Raw genomic sequence first — 19,995 nt, 5'->3', positions numbered from 1 at the left:
TACCCAAAGCAATCTATGAATATAAAGCAATTCTGATCCAGATCCCAATTTCATTCTTTAAATAACTGGAAAAATGAACGACCAACTTTATATATAGAGAAAAGAGACCCAGGACAAGCAACGCATGACTTAAAAAGAACAAAGTAGGGGGGTCTCATTTCCTATCTCAAAACCTACTACTCAGCCGTGGTAGTCAAAACAGTCTGGTGCTGGTACAACAATAGAAATGTAGCCCAATGGAACAGAAGAGAGAACTCAGAAATAAGTTACAGACCTACTTACAGACAATTGATTTTTGACAAATAACTGAAATACATTAAATGGGGGGAAACTGATATCTTTCACAAGTGGTGCAGACAAAAGTGAATTTCTGTTTGCAGAGGATTGAAATAGGACCCATAGCTTATTCTGTATACAGAAACAACTCGAGGTGTATTAGAGACCTAAATGTACATCTTAAAACTCTAAAGACCTTCAGTGAAAAATGGGGACAACTTTAGAGGCCCTAAATCATAAACACACTGTCAAGCAAAATGAAAAAATACACAGCAGAAGACAAAATATATGACTTGCACCTCTTAAAAAGAATACATTTAATGTACATCAAAAGATTTTACCAAAAGAGTGAAAGAAAGAAAACCCACAGACTGGGAAAAAATTTTGACAATGGCATATCAGACAAGAAACTAATCTCTAAATTCTATAGAAAGATGGATAAGTCAGTTTAAAAAATGGCTAGGGAACATGAACATACAGCTTACCAGAGAATATCTTGAGGAAGTCAACAAGCGTGAAGAAATACAATCACTAGCCACCTGAGAGATGCAAATCAAAACAATTATAAAGTTATTTCACACCAGAATTGATAGCAAAGTTCAGAAAAACCAGAAAACAGCACATGCTGGTAGGGGTGTACAGAGATTCAAACTGCTGGTGGAACTGTAAAAGAGGGCGATCAGTGCGGAGAGTGGTATGGTGCTTCCGTAAACAACTGGAAATAGAAATACCCTATGACTCAGTTTTGGAAATTCTGTATAGAGTCCCTACAACTCTGCTTGGTATACACCCTACAGAAATACACAGCATAGACAGACACATGCACACCCATGCCCATTGCAGTGCTAGTCACAATAGCAAGAATATTAAAACAGCCTAAATGCCCATCAGTAGGAGATCAGATAAATAAACCTTGAACATACACACAATGGCATGCTATGCATCTCTGAAGAGTAACGATGAAGCGGAATACATCATGACATGGATGGATTTGGTGGACATTATGCTAAATGGTTAGTAATCACAAAAGAACAAATATTGTATGAGACCACTGATATGAAAGAGAAATTAAGAAAGGGTTTTCATACTCTAAGAAACACACTTTGATGGGTACCAAGGGTAGGGAAGAAGGCTAGGTAAGAGGCTAGATCCCGGATCAGCAAACTGCGGCTCCCAAGTCATAGGTGGCTCTGAAGTAAAATTGAGCATGAAAATAAATATCAATTTTTCATTTAAAGGATATTATAATTGGTGATTTCATTTGTTAGTAAAAATGTATTTATGGCTCTCAAATAATTTTTAAATTATTGTGAGGGATGGCCTGGCTCTTCCATCTCAAAAGTTGGCCGACCCCTGGGCTATAGAGTAGAGAGATGCTACCTTGGGTGAAGGGGAGATAATATCCTTCAAAAGGGAAGCTGGGGGGTAGGGGCTGAACATTGTTCAGTTGTTGACTGCAAACGTGATGATCTGATATGGAACCCCCAACCGAATTCACAATAAACAGTTAATTTTAAAACATTCTACAGCCTTCGAAACCACTTGGACCGTTCTACTCTGTCCTGTAGGGTGACAAAGAGTGGGAATCAACTCTGCCCATGTGGGTTTCTTGGTTTAGGTTCTAATGACAAACCCATTCAATCAATCATTATCATAACAAAGAAGTTATAAACTAGATGAATCAAAAACAGTGAATTTTTCTTATCTTCCCCTCAGACCCCGGGGCCCCTGGAATAAGCCCTGGGGTGCATGGACTCAAACTGAAATATCAAATTCTGGTGCCACAGCCATACCTTCATACCTGGCCTCACTTAAAATACTGTAGCAAACCTAAGGTTATGGCTTCCTAGGCACTGTGTCTCAAACAGGAGCGAAAGAGTGGGGCAGTGGGGGTAGGGGGGGTGAGGTGGTGGGTAGTCTTTTGGGCAAATTCCCAACATTCACTCAAACCACTTCTATTAGCTCCCACTAGGGACAGGCACAGAGCAGTCAGAAGTGACTGCTCAAGCAAAGAATGTGCAGGAAAATTCCAAACTCGGATGTGATTCCTGAATATTGTTACTAATATGTCAACTTCATTTCTTCTATTTAAAAAACTCACTGTCATCGAGCCCATTCCAACTCATAGTAACCGTGTGTAGGATTTCTGAGGCTGTCACTCTTTACAGGGGCCGATGACCTCATTCTCCTGCAGATTCACTGGTGGGTTTGAATCGCTGACCTTACCATTAACAATCCAATGCTTAACAGACAACATATCAGATATTTAAAAAAGATATTTCCTGGCCAAATGTGGCTTGACATTGTGACATTATAACATTTAATGTATTTCATGGGTGTCTATTAAAAGCGTTTTGTACTGTATTGCAGGGAAGGGGGATCTTAACTTTTCTAGAGTTCAGCATCACGTATCTAAGTATTTGATGCTTAACATTCATGAATATCAAAAGCAAAGGAGGAAAACACACACTATGGCAGAGACTACCTCAGTAGCCATCCTTTCCCGCTTATCACCACAACCCCAATTTCAGCCATAGTGTTCCTAACTTCCTTTGAAGTTGACTATGACCAAGCCCTGACCAAGGATAGGTAAATTGTGTTGGACTTCTAGAAGGGACTTGATGAACCTCTTTCTGCAACCTTCCACTTATTAGCAATGGGTGGAGTTCCAGCAGCCATCGCAGCCCTGGATGCAGTGCAGTGGATGGGAGCTGTGTGTGAGGTTGGTGGAGCAAACATTTAAGAGCCTGTGTCATTCCAGCCTTGGACTGCCCACTACTGAACTTCTTTTACATGAAAAGGAAATAAATACTTAGCTTTTTTCAGTAATAATTATTTTATTTCTCTAGTATATACCCAGCCAGCCCACTGCCATCGAGTGGATGATGACTCTTAGTGACCCTATATTTCTGAGGTTTTGTAAATCTCTTGGGGAGCAGACAGCCTGATATTTCTCCCTAGATGTGGCTCGTGGGTTTGAACAGCCAACCCTGCCCATAGCAATTCAATGCTTACCGGCAGACAGTAGAAACTAGCTCTAATCCGTCACACGCCTTCCACGACTCTTCCTCCGCACTGACAAACACAACACGGGGTTCATAAGGTGTGCTTGGGTTGTTACTTTCCACCCTGATTTCACTCATCATTTTAACCCTCACCCTTTGTCTTGTTTCACCTCCCATGGTAAATGTTGTATTGCATTTTTTTTTAAATTACACAAGCAACACATCAATACACGCTTTAAAAAATCTCAATACTATGCTTATGTAAAAAGTACAAATATTCTCTCCTCTGTCACTTGTCTTCCCACCCTGGGAAACACATCACTCTGCACTAACCCCTGGGGATACAACTCACCCACAGGGCAGTTTACCAAATGATCAATTGCTGAATATTCATTCGCCTTTCTGAATTTGCCAAGTTCACTTACGGGCTTGTAAACCAGCTTTAACCAGAGTGTTTTGACATCTTTGAAAAGAATGTTCCCACAGGGAAATTTCCATTTATATTGATTTTTAATATAGAAGTATACCAGCTCCTTGTAATTTCTTTTGAATGATTTTAAATTTGAACTTAAAATCAACCCCAGGAGCTTATATAACTTTTAATGTAAATTTAGAATTTGAATTGAGTGGAACTCTCTGCATTTAAATTTTAAAAGTTTTAATTTCCTGATGTTTTGGGGTGCCTTTGAATTAATATAATAAAAATGGAATTGCTTAAAATTATTTTTTAAAAAGAAAATGTAATTGCCTATAGCAGTTTAAAATTGAGAAGACGTTTCAGGAATTGGTGAGTGAATACAAAAATAGCTGATGTTTTAAAAATAGAAAATGACATTCAAAAGAGCAGATAGCATCACAGATGAAAACCCCCAACAGCAACCCCTACCCCACCACGAAGTGCTGCTATTTGGGGTTCTACTGAGGAACATCTGGGGTCTGTCTTCCTGTGAACCAGCTCAGGATGAAAGGAAATCGCTACTCCAAGAAACGTACTAGAAAGCAACCAAAGCCCAGTTGGTTTTTCTTAACCTTTAACACATATTATTTGAAACTCACAAAGACCCTGTGAGGTGGACAGAATAGATAATAAACTCAAAACTGATTGTGAGTCTCCAAGACTGTAACTCTTGATGGAAGTAGAAAGCCTTGTCTTTCTCCCACAGAGCAGATGGTGATTTTGAACCATAGACCTCATGGTTAGCAATGCATAATCTCTACACCACCAGCTTCCACTTTATAAATGAGGAAGGTAAACCTCAGTGAAGACTGAGAAACATGAAACAAAGGTAAGCAGAGGAGAGGGAGGAAACAGAGGTTAACGTTCATCTTCTTGGGAAGCAAGCACAAGGTCGGCGGGGGTGCCTGTGGCTGAACAGGGGGTGCACTGGCAACCATGGGAAGCCAGATTGACCCAAGGGTGCGGAACTTGAAGACTGAAAGAAGGCAATGGCATGGGAAGCAACATGCAGCGTCAAAATCTTATAGGCTTTCTCACTCCTGTTACTTCCCAGCGTTGGCTAGCACCTTGTGCGGCCCGTCAATGATGGTCGAGAAGGGAAGGGATCTGGGGCAACTCTTAGTCCTTTTTTAGTTCAGATTTTTCTTATTCATCAATAAGCAAAGTTAGAGTTTTGGTGATGTGCCTCCAGTACCACAGCTATGTGCTTATCAAGAAGTGAAATCCAGATTACAGTGTTAGCTTTGGGAAGATACAAGTGTGTTCTTGGGAAGAATGAACTGTGTGATTGTGCGGACGCTGTGTCCTGTTGACGCTGTGTCCTGTCCTGCGTGGCCATGAGCAGGAATGGAGTTGACAGCAACTGTCCACAGCGTGTTTGTATTTAAGACTGACGCTGCACAACTGGGAAATGGATACCAATATTATTAGTGTTTCTTTACTGAGAAAACGGCCAATAAAATCACCATTGTCAAAAACTTTGTATATTGTAGTGTTTTTAACGGCACCCTTTGTCTACTTTTAAAAAGGGGGCACTTCAGGGTTTCATTTTGCATGCCGCCTGCCAATTGTACTCCTAGCTCTCGCTTTCTGATGCTGGACTCCCCCACCCTCTGGCCCCGCCCCTTCTAATCATTAGTTTCTCTGCCTGTGAAACGGGCATGAGTGGCCCTCTGCTCCTGGTGATCACTTCATTCATTTACTATATTCTAATTTCCATGGTACCTAGGAAGCATTTGGGGAGTTTAATCCATCAATGGGGAGAGAGAAAATAATTCAACTAGGGTGGGAGGTAGAAAAATCTTTGAAAAGGCTGACAGTGATTTGGGAAGAAGAAGAAAAATCCATGGGAAGTCTTAGTTTTTGTTTTTTTTCTTCAAGGGAGACCTTTGCCCTTTTGCAAGGCATAAGATGCTAGAAAGAACAATCCCAAGAACTCCTCCCATGTTTACAAGGTTTTCCGGTGCTCAGGGATACCACATTTCAGCTTTCCTGTGAAGAGGCTGGCAATGTTATCTCAAGAACTGGTGAAGCTAGATCTTAGAAGAATCGTAAAAGGAAGATAGGAGACCGAGTTTACATTGGAAACGGTTATCCTTTTCCATGGACTCAGCACAAGTGATTCCAGGCGGCTTTGGGGCGCTGTTAAGTTACTACCAGCAGATGGCGCTTTTAATGTAGGGTGCTGAAGCTGCTGCTTTTTGAGTTAGAAGTACCCTCAAGTTAAGAAGCATGCAGAGCCCACATTGGGAAGCCTTTTAGAGTCATCACGTCACTTGGGCTTGATTTTGAAGGTAGAATGGAGGTAACCTTAGCAGGCAGGGTAGGTGATCACAAATGTTTCTGCCAGATCTGAGAGCCTCCTTAAAAAATTTTTTTTTACGTTTTATTAGGGGCTCATACAACTCTTATCACAATCCATATATACATCAATTGTGTAAAGCACATCTGTACATTCATTGCCCTCATCATTTTCAAAGCATTTGCTCTCCACTTAAGCCCTTGGCATCAGGTCCTCTTTTTTTCCCCTCCCTCCTGGTCCCCGTCCCTCATGAACCCTTGATAATTTATAAATTATTATTTTGTCATATCTTACACTGTCCGACGTCTCCCTTCATCCCCTTTTCTGTTGTCCATCCCCCAGGGAGGAGGTCACATGTAGATCCTTGTAATCAGTTCCCTCTTTCCAACCCACTCTCCCTCTACCCTCTTTTTTTAAAGATAAAGTCAAACTCATTCTCACTGCCATGGACTAGATTCTGACCACAGGGACCCTATTGGCGAGGGAAGATAACTCTTTTCATAACCATTACACCACCAGGTGCCTTAGAGATAAAGTAGATGTATGAAAACCAAAAATGCCCAGCAATTAAAAACAACTTTAAACACAGTTGAGAATCTGTAAATTGTTGAATTTTTATTCTATTGATAATCTTTGAGACCTATGTTTTCTTAAAAAATGTTCTCTGCTAGAGATGCGTGCCAATGGTTTGTAAATATAATTTATCAGTATCTACGTGGCAATAGGGAGTCTCTGGGTGCTTCAAACCAAAAGAATGGTGGTTTGAGCCCACCAGAGACCCTTTGGAGGAGAGGCCTGATGACCTGCTTCCCCCAAACCAGCCAGAGGAAACCCGACTCGGACACAGTGAGGAATGGACACAGTGGTCACTAGTGCTGGTCCCCTCTAACACGCAAACAAACTTGACTGCACTTAAAGTGCAAACATTCGCTGTGTTGATTCAAGTGTTCTTGCTCTTCCCTGCTTTTCTCTTCCCGAAAATGATGGCAAAGTGCTGTTTGTTCTAACTTGACCCGTCTTACACAATCCCGTTTAATCATTTCACAGATTTCCTTTTGAAATAAATAAGCCTTGATAGTCAGATGGTAGTGGCAGACTTTTGCCATTGCAATAACCTGGGCAAGAGATGTCTTTGGTCAGATTTGTGTATGCAGTTTTCCTATGGCTCTTCTGTTTCCCTAATGAAATCAGTAGTGAAGTGTTGGTACAATAGAACCATATTAATTCACAGGGAAGAATGCCAATGTGACCATAAAATATATTAATTAGAGAAATGTATTTATAGAAATAGATTTTATTGCTTTAAAGCAAAGTACATATATTACAAACTACAGCAGAAATGTTTACAAATAAAAGGAAGTAAATAATTTTTTGCAGTGAACCAAAAATAGCATAAAAGAAAGTTAATTTTTAAAAATCATTTTATTAGGGGCTCATACAACTCTTTTCACAATCCATACATACATCATTTGTGTCCAGCACATTCGTACGTATGTTGCCATCATCATTCTCAAAACACCTGCTTTCTACTTGAACCCTTGGTATCAGCTCATTCTTCCCTCCCTCCCTCCCTGCTTCTCCCTCCCCCTGAACCCTTGATAATTTATAAATAATTATTATTTTATCATATCTTACACCATCTGGCGTCTCCCTCACCCAGTTCTCTGCTGTCTGTCCTCCAGGGAGGAGGTTACATGTAGACCTTGTCATCTGTTCCCCCTTTCTCCCTCACCCTCCCACCACCCTCCTGATATTGCCACTCTCACGACTGATCCTGAGGGGTTCATCTGTCCGGGATTTCCTGTATTTACAGTTCCTATCTGTGCCAGTGTACATCTTCCGGTCCAGCCGGTTATGTAAGGTAGAATTGGGATCATGATAGTGGTGGGGAAGAAGCATTTAAGAACTAGAGGAAAAGTGAATGTTTCATCGTTGCTACACTACACTATGGCTCGTCACCTCCCCACAGCCATTCTGCAAGGGGATGTCCAATTTCCCCCAGATGGGCCCTGGGTTCCCACTCTGCACTCCCCCTCATTCACAACGCTATGAATCTTTTTTAAAGAAAGTTAATTTAAAATCTTAAACATAAAGTTTGAATTCATTCCAAATGGTTTCCAGTTGTATCAGGAAGTTGTTACAGGAAGCATTCTTTTTTATTCTTATACTAAAATTATAAAAATCTGTATTGAAAAGCTTATGTGAGTTTGTTTTGCACAAAGGGAAGATATTCTCTTTGTGAATGGATGCCAATTTTGAATTAATGGTATATAATTTAACAAGTATTAGGAGATATCCATTCCCTATTTGATTGATTACTTGTTTCCTAGAGAATAATGCCCAGAGTTGGTAATTTCATTAACAGTCGCAATCTCTTCTCTACCTAATGTTCACCTTCTTCAGAATGGGGTAGACTAAGGAACTATTCTGTATATAACTCTTGTAAGTTCAGGTTTTCCTTGAGTCATTTCTATTATCAAGGACCCACTTAATGTAGGGTGCTGAAGCTGCTGCTCGAAATTAGAAGTTCACTCGAGGCTGGAGAAACAAGCAGGTCCCATATCAAGTTACACTGCTTGGGTTTGATTTTGAAGGCAGAATGGAGGTAGCTATAACAGGAAGGGTAGGTAGAAACCACCAGGTGTCTGCCAGATCTGAGTCTCTTTGAGACAGTGTAGATGAAATGCAAATTTTCTGTAATGGACAAAATCAGACTCATTGTAGAACCAATCTGAGTTAAAAGTGAATCTAGGTGGGTCTCTTGCAGTATAGAACAGATCTACTAGAGCTATGCTCACAGATGATATAAGGTCAATGTGCTGGGACAAGAGAGGGAAGGCCAAAGGCAATGTGATTTGTTTCTAGCTTTGAGCCATTCATCGGAATGCCACACTCCTATTTCAGAGTCTATTATTTATAGATTAATTGACATAAATCCCTTAGCTGTCAACTCAGAGAATACCTCCTCATTTTATAGCTGGGTATTAAAGGGTGTTTGAGTTCAGATTTTAGTTTTTTTTTACTTAGAGGTTTCTCTTTCCTTGATTAATAATTAACCAGAGAACTAATTTACCCAAATCCTTTAAGCTCAGTTTATTTAAAAGGCGAGCAACTTCAAGAAAGGTTTTATCCATGGTGTGTTGCCACCTCCAGCCATGGGCTTTTGGGGTATACTTTGTTTTTTAATTTTTCTGGGGAAAAGCTGGGGACAGGAGCAAACGTAAGTAGAGTCATTCGTCTTTATTTTCCAATGTATCTTGGTGATGATGAGTGGAAACGTAAATTGCACAGACTGCGTTAACTTGAAACTAGCTTTCTACTTCGGAAGCACCAAATGGTCTGGTCTCTGAATGATGAAGTCATAAGTGAATTTTTATTTGATGCGTGTCTGACACCATTGCGGTTTTTAATGGGGTTATTGAGGAGCCCTGGTGCTAACGTGGTTATGAATTGGGCTGCTGATCATAAGGCAGCAGTTGGAAGTGACCAGCGTGTCTCAGTGAGAGAGATGAGGCTTTGGACCACTATAAAGAGCCACTGTCCTGGAAGCCACTGCAGCGTCGCTGTAAGTCGGACCGACTTGATGGCAATGAGCTTTTGTTAGTTGTCAATTCCATTTTAAAAACGAAAACTTCTTGGCATTTATGACTTACTTGGATTTGGTGCTTCACTTTCTTTTTATTTTTCATGGTTTATACAAAGTTAAACGAACCCCGTTGGCACTGTGGATTAAGCATAGGACTGCTAACTGCCAGATTGGTGCTCAAACTCAGCACCCACTCCTTGGGAGAAAGATGAGACTGTCTGATTCAGAGTTTCCAAAATCCTATCTAGTGTTGCTTTGGGTCAAGATTAACTTAATGGCAATAGGTTTGGGTATACATAGTTAAACAAGCATTCTTTGGGGTTAATTCTGATTCTTTGGAAATCAATTGTAATTACGCTATAGTTTATGAACTAGTTTTTAATAACACTATTATTTATATACTATATGCATTTAAACCATGTGTTTAAATTGTGATATCATACCTAAAAATGATCACTTTAGTTCTAAAGTGATTGCTCGTCTGAGATCCCAGTGGTCGACAGTTCAAAACCACTAGCTGCTCCAAGGGAGAATGACTGGGCTTTTTACTCCCTAAACAGCCAGTCTAGGAAGGAAACCCACAGGGAGGTTGCTGTGAATCAGCATTGATTCATGGCAGAGAGAAAAAGAGAGAGATTGACCATATATGGACCTCTGGGGGCGCTGTTGGGTAAATGCAGAGTCCCTGCAAGGACAGCCTGCAAACTCATCAGCTGCTCCTCAAGAGAAAGGTGAGGGTCTGTGGAAGACACTCCTAAAGGTCAACAAACATACCTTGAACTATTTAGAGGCTTTCCTCTTTTTTTATACTTGGTGTTTTTATTGTTGTTTTCTTTTCTTGTGTGGCTTTGTTATGCTGTTTTCTTTTTTGTGCATATCATTATCTCTGCAAGTTTATCTAGATAAGATAGGTGGGATAAACAATCTGGAGAAGAAAACAAAAAACAAGGTTGTGGGGTGGGAGTGGGGACATGGTAGATTGGGGAAGGAAGTGGGTGTTAACAAACCCAGGGACAAGGGAACTACAAGTGATCCAAAATCAATGGTGAGGAGGGTGTAGGAGGCCTGGTAGGGCTTGATCAAGGGCAAAGTAACCAAGAGGAATTACTGAAATCCAAATGAAGGCTGACATGATAGTGGGACAAGAGGAAAGTAAAAGGAAATAGAGGAAAGAGCTAGGAGGCGAAGGGCATTTATAGAGGTCTAAATACAGACGTGCACATATGTAAATATATTTATATATTACGATGGGGAAATAGATCTATGTGCATATATTTATAGGCTTAGTATTAAGGAAGCAGATGGACATTGGGTCTCTTCTCAAGTACTCCCTCAACACTTTGTTCTATTAAACTGGCATTCCATGATGCTCACCTTACTTACATGATCACTGAAGACAAAGCGGGTACATAAGTAAATGTGGTGAAGAAAGCTGATGGTGTCCAGTTATCAAAAGATACAGTGTCTGGGGTCTTAAAGGCTTGAAAGTAAACAAGCGGCCATCTAGCTGAGAAGCAACAAAGCCCACATGGAAGAAGCACACCAGCCTGTGTGACCATGTGTGTCCATGGGATCAGTTATCAGACATCAAAGAACAAAAAAATCATATCATTGTGAATGAGGGAAGTGCCCAAAGCCCATCTGTAGGCAACTGGACATCCCCTTATAGATGGGTTGCCGCAGGGAGAAAATGAGCCAGGCAGCATGCAGTATAGCACCGATGAAACATACAACTTTCTTCTAGTTCTCTAATGCTTCCTTCCCCTACTATCATGATCTCAATTCTGCCTTACAAATGTGGCTAGACCAGAGCATGTACACAGGGACAGATAAGAGCTGGAAACACAGGGAATGCAGGACAGACAATTAACCCCCTCAGAACCAATAATGAGAGTAGCAATACCAGGAGGGGAAGGGGAAAGTGGGGTAGAAAGGAAGCACCAATCACAGAGATCTACATATAACCCTTTCCCTATGGGATGGGCAACAGAAAAGTGGGTGAAGGATGACATCGGACCATGTAAGACATGGAAAAATAATAATTTATAAATTATCAAGGGTTCATGAGGGAGGGTGCGGGAGACAGGGGGGAAATGATGAGCTGATACCAAGGGTTCAAGTAGAAGGTAAATGTTTTGAGAATGATGATGGTAACAAATGTACAAATGTGCTTGACATAATGGATGGATGGATTGTGATAAGAGCTGTATAGCCCCCCAATAATATGATTTAAAAAATAAAGAAAGCTGAGGGTCTGTTATCCAGTAAGATTTCCGCCTTAGAAATCCTGTATCAGGTCTAGATAAGTTGGAATTCAGTCAATAGCAGGGATTTAAAAATTTTTTCCACGTAATTTTTGTCACAAGTCTATGCATATAAGCATATTATATAGATTATAAATATAAATATATACTGAGGATGCCATAAATTACTAGCACACTCTAATCCCAGTATTTTTGGTCACATGAACATAATTACTTGCTTAAACCAAAACCAAACTCACTGTCATAGAGATCTCATGATTCTTACCCAGTTATTTCTAATTATTTCTACAGTACTTACTTTCCCTCAATAATCATATCCTCACACTCGCTGGGAAAAATATGAGAGTGGCTTTTTATAACATGATAACCAGCCAAGTGGGAGTGTTTTGTTTATGACAGGGTAATCAATCAATACTCATAGATTTAACTGAGCACCTGCTATTCTACAAAGGAGCCTTTGGAGAGTCGTGGGTTCTGCACTGAGCTGCAAACTGACGTGCCTTCCTTCCTGCCCCCGGCCCAGCAGTTTAAACCCCACCAGTCAGTCCATGGGAGAAGGACAAGGCTGACTGTTTCTCAAATGATGGGCAATCTTGTAACCCAAAAAGACACTCTGCTCTGCCATGGGGCCCCTATGAGTTGGAATCAACTGGGTCGCAGTGGGTTTGTGTTCTGAGAGACATGCTAAGCACTTTTCTTATCTTATTTAATTTTAAAACCGCCAAGTAAAGAAAGTGATATTTTCACAGGCACATTATTGCATCCCAAGAGAGGTTTAGTGATTGAACCATGGTCACCGTACTAGAAAATACTGACCCTATCCACATGTCCCAGTCCGTACCCTTCCCTGTCGGTCTTGTGCAGGACCTCTGGGATGATGCTGGTATCATTTCAAATGCAGACTACACCGCCGCTTCTATTACCAAGATCTCAATTTCCAGCTTTGTTCTACTTGGAAACTATGCTGGAATGATTGTACTCACTTTTTAGCTTACAAATAAAATTTGATAGAGATATAATCTTTCAGTTGAAATAACATGCCTATTTTAAACTGAACCTCTCAAGTGAAAGAGAAAAAAATCAGAGGTATATGAAAATGTTTTATTAAGATATGAAGCCCTCTTTTTTTTCCAACAGGTATGTCATTTCAGTACCTAAAATATTTCGTGTTGGAGCCGCTGAAAACGTGGTAATTCAGGTTTACGGATACACAGAAGCATTTGACGCTACCATCTCTATCAAGAGTTACCCAGATAAGAAATTTCAGTACTCTTCCGGCTATGTTGATTTATCTCCAGAAAACAAATTCCAAAACTCTGCCATCTTAACAGTATGTGTTCATCTTTGATTACATATATGTCTACATTAATCTCTATAGCTCTATACATACACAATATTTTCCGTAAAATGCATATAGTTTGAATATTGATAAAACATAGATGAAAAAACATAGATTGATTATTTACACCATTTTCCCACTGTGTGGTTATTAGAAAACGTTAGTCAGAAATGATAATCTGGATAAAATAGAAAGTTATAAACAGAAGAATTCTTTCTGGCTATTTTTTGAACAGTGCATGAAAATGTTTAAGTTATTTAGAAAAAATGTTTTATTAGGGTGGAACCATTTGGAGATGAGTTGAAAATACTTGCTTACTGTGAAAGTTCTAGTTAGCAGAAAATTGAGAAACACAAAACCCACAGTTGCTATTAAGCACTTGTTTGTTTAACCTCAAATGTTTTATAACTAGAGCCTCTAACTGATTACTACATAAAGTTACTGATAACTAACGTGAATAGTTCTCATTGACAACCTGAAGTTAATAGACAGAAAGCCTGTATCAAATAACCTTTCTTTCTATTAAGGCATTATGGATAGATTGATTAGAAAAATGTTTACAACTCATTTCTAGTAAAAGTTCTCATAAATTATTTTAACTTTAAAAATCTCCACGTGAAGTTTGCTGTTCAGTCGTGTAAGGGAACAAATACAACAGCAACGAGTGCTTCTGAACACCAACATAAGATTTAAAATAAAATTATCTGACTCAGAAAGGGTTTGCAGGTTCATTCAGACAATTGTTTCTCTAAAGTGAGTCCTGGATTTTTTTAAAAAATTGAATCTTGAGATTTTTTTAGAGCTTGAAATTTGAATAGTTTTGATTTTGTAGGCTTGTTCGAATTTATCTTAGACATTTGTTTCAATTTTATAGTTGTGTAAAAGTCACAAATATAAGAAGCTTAGACCTAGATTTAGGTTTGTACTAACGTTGCAGTAACAATTGTTTAAATCAAAACTCATCCTCCATTAGAATCCTTTGATTTTCCTTTAAGGTTTGAGAAACACGGATCTAAATAAACTCTCATCAAATGTACGCATTCTTTCATTAATCTCCTTGATAACAAATGCTCTAATCTCTTAACAAAAACTTTTATTAAAAGTTTTAATAAACTTTACTGGGTTTATTGAAAATTAATATTCTTTCCCCAAATATGTTACTTTCAAAAAGTATCCTCTTATCTGATATGATGGGACCTAATAGTAATCTGTACGGGAGCAACTAGCCACTTATGACTGTTGACATTTAAATTTAAATTAGTGAAATTTCATTAAAATTAAGGATTTAGTTCTTCAGCCAAGCCACCCGCATTTCCAGGGCTCAATAGTCATAGGGGGCTGTAACAGACCGCACAGCCTACAGAGAGCATTTCTATCATCTCAGAAATACATTAGAGGTTCAGCGTTGAAAATAGGTTAAGGTAGGGACTCATAAAAATTGATGTGCAGCTGATGCATTTCATTGTTCTGTCAGCATAGTGTAGATCGACTTGCTCTTTGATGTTGGTTCAAGCTCATTTCGGTAAGCATGGGTGTCATGACTGGAACTTTGAATATCTTTCATTACGTAAGCTGCACCTTCATCCTGCGTGTTTGCTTCTCCATTTTCCTTTCTTTAAATGTCCTTGAAAGTACTTACAGATACAAAGCCATCTGAGTGCAGAATATTTGCAGATTTTTTTTTACAGGTTTCCCCCCGCCTAATCTTTCATTGTCATCTCACTTGTATCTAATTCCATAGCAATTGGGATTTTGAGGAATGAGCTTTTATCTCACGTTTCCAATGCCCGCTCCTACGTATGGACACCTGTATTTCCTTTGCTACTACTACTCCTGCAGCACCCCGGATTTGCGGGAAGCATGCAGTCCCATCCCCCAGAGCAGCAGCGTGGGTGTAATACAAGTGTTCTGCACGTCAGTCAGAATGCGGGCTGAGGGCCTGGCAAGCATTAGGGTGGGCTGAATACGTTTGTTAAGAGTGTCTGTATTAGTTTGACTAAATATATGTATATTGAATACATGCATGTATGCATATATGAAAGGGATTCCAAAAATTCATGTACAATTGGAATAAAAAGATCATAGACTCCCCTCTCCCAAACTTTTTGAAGCTCCTTTTGCCTAAGTGCGTGTACAAAGATAAGTAAAAAATATATATATTGCTACTAGGATTCTAGTTAATACATGCACCGATTTACCCCTAGCAAAACATGCTTGAAGATGTCTCTGTGATCAGTGTATGGCCGCAGGCAGATTTTCTCACAAATGCACTTGACTTAGTCTCATTAGGGTGCCTTCCAAAGAAAGGTCCGATCAAAAACAGTGGTTTCCCAAGGGACCTGCGGGGCCAGCTCAATGTATGGCAGAGACATCAGCTCAGAGGGTTATGGCAACTGGTTTGTGACTTCCTTGAAGGGCACAGGATGGTCATGGGGCTTATTAGGAAGAAGTTTTAAGAAAATTGCACAGGTGCTAGAGGGAGCAGAACATTTCACATATATTTTGAATATGAATTTGTTCCTGTCAAAACAACACACCTGCTCATTCTTTATGGATAACAAGGGCTGTCCTAAGAGAATTTTGTTGGGAAATCTTACCCCATTCACCCTGTAACCCTAATCTTGTCCCTTCGGATTTTTTGTTTGTTTGTTTCCTCAAATCAGAGAAGATTGAAAAGGAAGACGATTTGAGCCCCTCAAAGATGCCCTACCTGTTATCAATTGGACGTGTGTGTATCAATTGAGAGCTCAGCCTGCCATGGAGGAAGGGTTAGAGAGGTGGAAAAGCTGCCGTCAGAAGTGCATGCATAGACAGAGGTGGAGGATGTGTGCCCAAACAATGGCTTTACATTCTGTCATAAAGTTTTCCATCATCTTATAGTAACACTTCTTGACTTACCGTGTGGGTAAAAGTGGATACAAGGAAAACTAAAATATTTTTCACTAAAACAAATGATAGAAAAGTGGTAAGACTATACCCTGTCAAAGACAGGCAACTCAGAAAAACAAGGCAACCCCATTGAGACTTCTCACTGGTTTCACTGTCTGTATACACAGTTGAGGAAACATGTAACCCAAAAGACTTTTGATTGATTAAAGCTGAATTCTGGGTATGCGGTCAGGGCACTGAAGGGGTCTGGGCAAAATTCACTTACTGCTCTAGTTTCCATGGGGGTCCCTGGATGGTCCAAATAATGAATACACTAGACTGCTAACGGAAAGGTTGGATGGTCAACTCCACTGAGAGGCACGTAGGAGGAAAGGCGTGGCTATCTATGAAAACGCAGCCATTGAAAATCTTATGGAGCATGGTTCTACTAAGACAAACCTTGGGGTTGCCGTGAGTTGGCGTTAAGTCAATGGCAACTGGTAGCACCTATATCACTTCTAAGTGATTGGTCACATATCTATAATCATTTTTGTTGCAATGAGATTACAGTGGTACTTAGGAAGCCAGTCTATTTTATTACTTTAAAATAGGGCTTTTAATTGGTTCATTCTGGTTCAACACCTGCTGAATATTTGCATTTCCATCCCAGATATACTAAATCAGAATCTATATTTGAATCATCTGTGGATCTGTAAGAATCACCTGGGGAATCTGTAGAATTGCCTGAAGAACTATAAGAGCACCTCGGGACCTATAGGAATCACTAGGACTCTTGTTAAAATGTAGCCCCTAATTCCCTATCTTGGGTGGAAATGCAAATTCCCAGCAGAGACAGAAATGACAGCATGGTGGTAGAACCAGGATGAAACAGTTGGAAGTCTTGTCTTAAAATTACTCTTGTCTATCAATGTTTTATTTTATAGATACAGCCCAAACAATTGCCCGAAGGGCAAAGTTCAGTTTCATTTGTGTACTTGGAAGTTGTATCTAAGCATTTTTCGAAATCAAAAAAAGTTCCAGTAACTTACGAAAATGGATTTCTCTTCGTACAAACAGACAAGCCTGTTTATACTCCCGACCAGTCAGGTAGAGTATGATACTTCTTTTCTACAAGGGCAAAAATTAACATGATACTGATGACTTTTAACACTTAAAATTAAGTAGACACAGAATTATAACTTGCTGAAAAGAGTCTCAAGTTCCAGTGACCTTTAAACTTGTAAATAACAGCCCAATTTAAAACATATATGGAAATTGATGAATGAATTACAACATCAGTTATTATATTACCGGTGTATTGGTTATTTTCAAGAAGAAAAATACTTTTTAAAGATCACGAAGTGTTGTGCTATGTTTTCTTTATTAACCAAATATAAGACTTAGTTGTAAGATCAATTTTGGCAATGGGAAAACCTTTATTACGGAGCCTTTAATTTTGTTTGTACAGTTCATTGATTTGGGAGCTGATCTCCAAATCTTGCAAACAAATTCAACTCCAGGCATTTGGAAAGCGATATTAGCAAAGGATACACTAGATCACAGAAATGTATGGATATTAATTTTCTTAGAGGATCGAGCTAAGAAAGTTTCTGTTAAAACAGTGTTCCATGTTTGTGATTCTGTTTTTAAGAGGAGAAAGGGCAGAATAGGGACAATCCTATGATTGGGGAATGGCTGAGATTAACGTACTGACAATGTATCAAAAGTAAAATATAGAAAAGTGAAAATGCTGCCCAAATATGTTCATGTGTTTACAGCACCTTCCACTCCCTCATGCTTCCCCCGTACCATCATGGACTTTCGAGCAATGAGAGGATAAGGAGAGAAGAGTGTGGGGAGGGGAAGAGATGTGGCAAGAGGCAGTGTGAAAGGTCCTGTCGTTTGAGTCGGCTTCTTCCTACTGAAGGACAGAGAGAAGGGTGGGGAGAGGGAGGGAAGACCAGCCAGCTTGGAGCACAGTGGATTTTCCCTCGTGTTACTAGATAATAGTCAGTGAGCTAGAACGAGGCTACGCCATTCTCGTTGCAGCAGAAATAGCTGTTAGGATCTGCTCAGAAAAGCAGAGACAGCAATGGGATTGTCTTCTGTGTGGACAGTTTCATCTGTCTGAAAAGCCCCATCTCCCTGACTCCAGGCAGATGCCTTGATATCCAAGGAAACAACCTTTGCCTACGAGACTAAGGTCCTTTTAAACATAACCAGACCTAATAACAGGTGATTCCCCACTCTTGTCTTCTTCCTGGATGATAGGATGTCCCCTTCATTGGATCCTGTTGAGACTACCAAAATCAATTTCAGGCTTGTCAGTCTTTGTCCAATAAGTAGTCAGATACCTAGGGCCTTTCTAAACTAGAAAAAAAATTAGGGAGCTTTTCTCTAAATGTTGACTCCTTAAAAAGACCTAGACTCTGGAGTATCAAGGATTTCCCAAATGTTTGGCTTTTATCTTGTTGTCTCAGTGAAACCAGTTTTAGAGAGCTTAATGTGGCGTCTGTGTAAAGCTTGTGAGCTCTCGACCTTTGAAAAGGACTGGGCTGGGTAAAGCGCTGATCACACAATGCTTTCGGCATCATTAAAGCCTAGAGAAATTACTGGATCAACTTGTCTGAAACATGTATCTGTGAGTTAATCGCTAAACAGGTGCTTTTATTTAACCGACAGAAAGAAATGCAAGAAAAATAACAATGATGGAGTCTGTGGACTTTTTTTGCAATAAGAAAATAATGGCAGGATCTGGCTCAATAAATATAACAAAACCAAATAAATAGTAACAATTAGAGCTAGTTCAGGACCTTGTTAGTTTTGTAAGTGGACAGGTGAATCAAATTATAGTAATTTTCAGCCTGTGCAATCACGAGGTATCGAAGGGATCAGATATCAGGCATCAAAGAACAAAAAATCATATCATTGTGAATGAGAGGGAGTGCAGAGTGGAGATTCAAAGCCCATCTGCAGCCAACTGGACAACCCCTTTTGGAAGGATCAGGGGGAGGAGATGAATCAGTCAGGGTGCAGTGTAGCAACGATGAAACATACAACTTTCCTCTAGTTCCTAAATGCTTCCTTCCCACCCACTATCATGATCCCAATCCTACCTTACAATTCTGGCTAGACCAGAGGATGTACACCACTACAGATAGAAAATGGAAACACAGGGAATCCAGGATGGATGATCCCTTTAGGACCAGTGGTGAGAGTGGTGATACTGGGAGGGTGGAGGGAAGGTGGGGTGGAAAGGGGGAACCAATTACAGGGATCTATATATAACCTCCTCCCTGGGGGATGGACAACAGAAAAGTGGGTGAAGGGAGACGTTGGACAGTGTAAGATATGACAAAATGATAATTTATAAATTATCAGGGGTTCATGAGGGAGGGGGCAGCAAGGAGGGAGGTGGGAAATGAGGAGCTGATGCCAGGGGCTTAAGTGGAGAGCAAATGTTTTGAGAATGATGAGGACAATGAATGTACAAATGTGCTTTACACAATGGATATGTGTATGGATTGTGATAAGAGTTGTATGTGCCCTAATAAAATGATTTTTTTAATTCGAATAATTTGCTATGAAAACAATCAATATATCGTGTTCCATATGGACGTGTCACTTTGCTATTTTGAAAATCTTGCTTATACAATGGCTTAATTACAGATACAACTAATTTTGTACTATGGGTGTTTCTTCTAAAGTGATATGTAAATGTATTTTAATAAACCGAGTGGTATTTTAAGTATACTAAAAGAAAAGATATTAAAGGACCTAAGATTAAGAGAAAAGAACCTCGTGTCATGTATTTGTTCACAAGACAACTTTTTCTTTCTTTTAAGTGTGGGGTTTTTTGTGTTATGTTTTTATTTAAATGAGTCACATCTCTTTTAAC

General features: G+C 39.7%; 1 protein-coding gene across 1 annotated transcript in view; it reads left to right on the top strand.

Annotated features, from left to right (window-relative positions):
• Positions 1-9,195: 9,195 nt before the first annotated feature.
• C5 (complement C5) overlaps positions 9,196-19,995 on the top strand; it is a 96,972-nt gene continuing 86,172 nt past the window's right edge. The window contains exons 1-3 of the mRNA XM_075559037.1: positions 9,196-9,260; positions 13,028-13,220; positions 17,042-17,204. Coding sequence (XP_075415152.1) covers positions 9,196-9,260; positions 13,028-13,220; positions 17,042-17,204 — 421 coding nt within the window. The remainder of the gene's footprint in view (positions 9,261-13,027; positions 13,221-17,041; positions 17,205-19,995) is intronic.

The sequence above is a fragment of the Tenrec ecaudatus genome, chromosome 10, assembly GCF_050624435.1.
Source record: "Tenrec ecaudatus isolate mTenEca1 chromosome 10, mTenEca1.hap1, whole genome shotgun sequence".
Lineage (NCBI taxonomy): Eukaryota > Metazoa > Chordata > Mammalia > Afrosoricida > Tenrecidae > Tenrec > Tenrec ecaudatus.
This window is presented reverse-complemented; position numbering and strand designations above follow the sequence as displayed.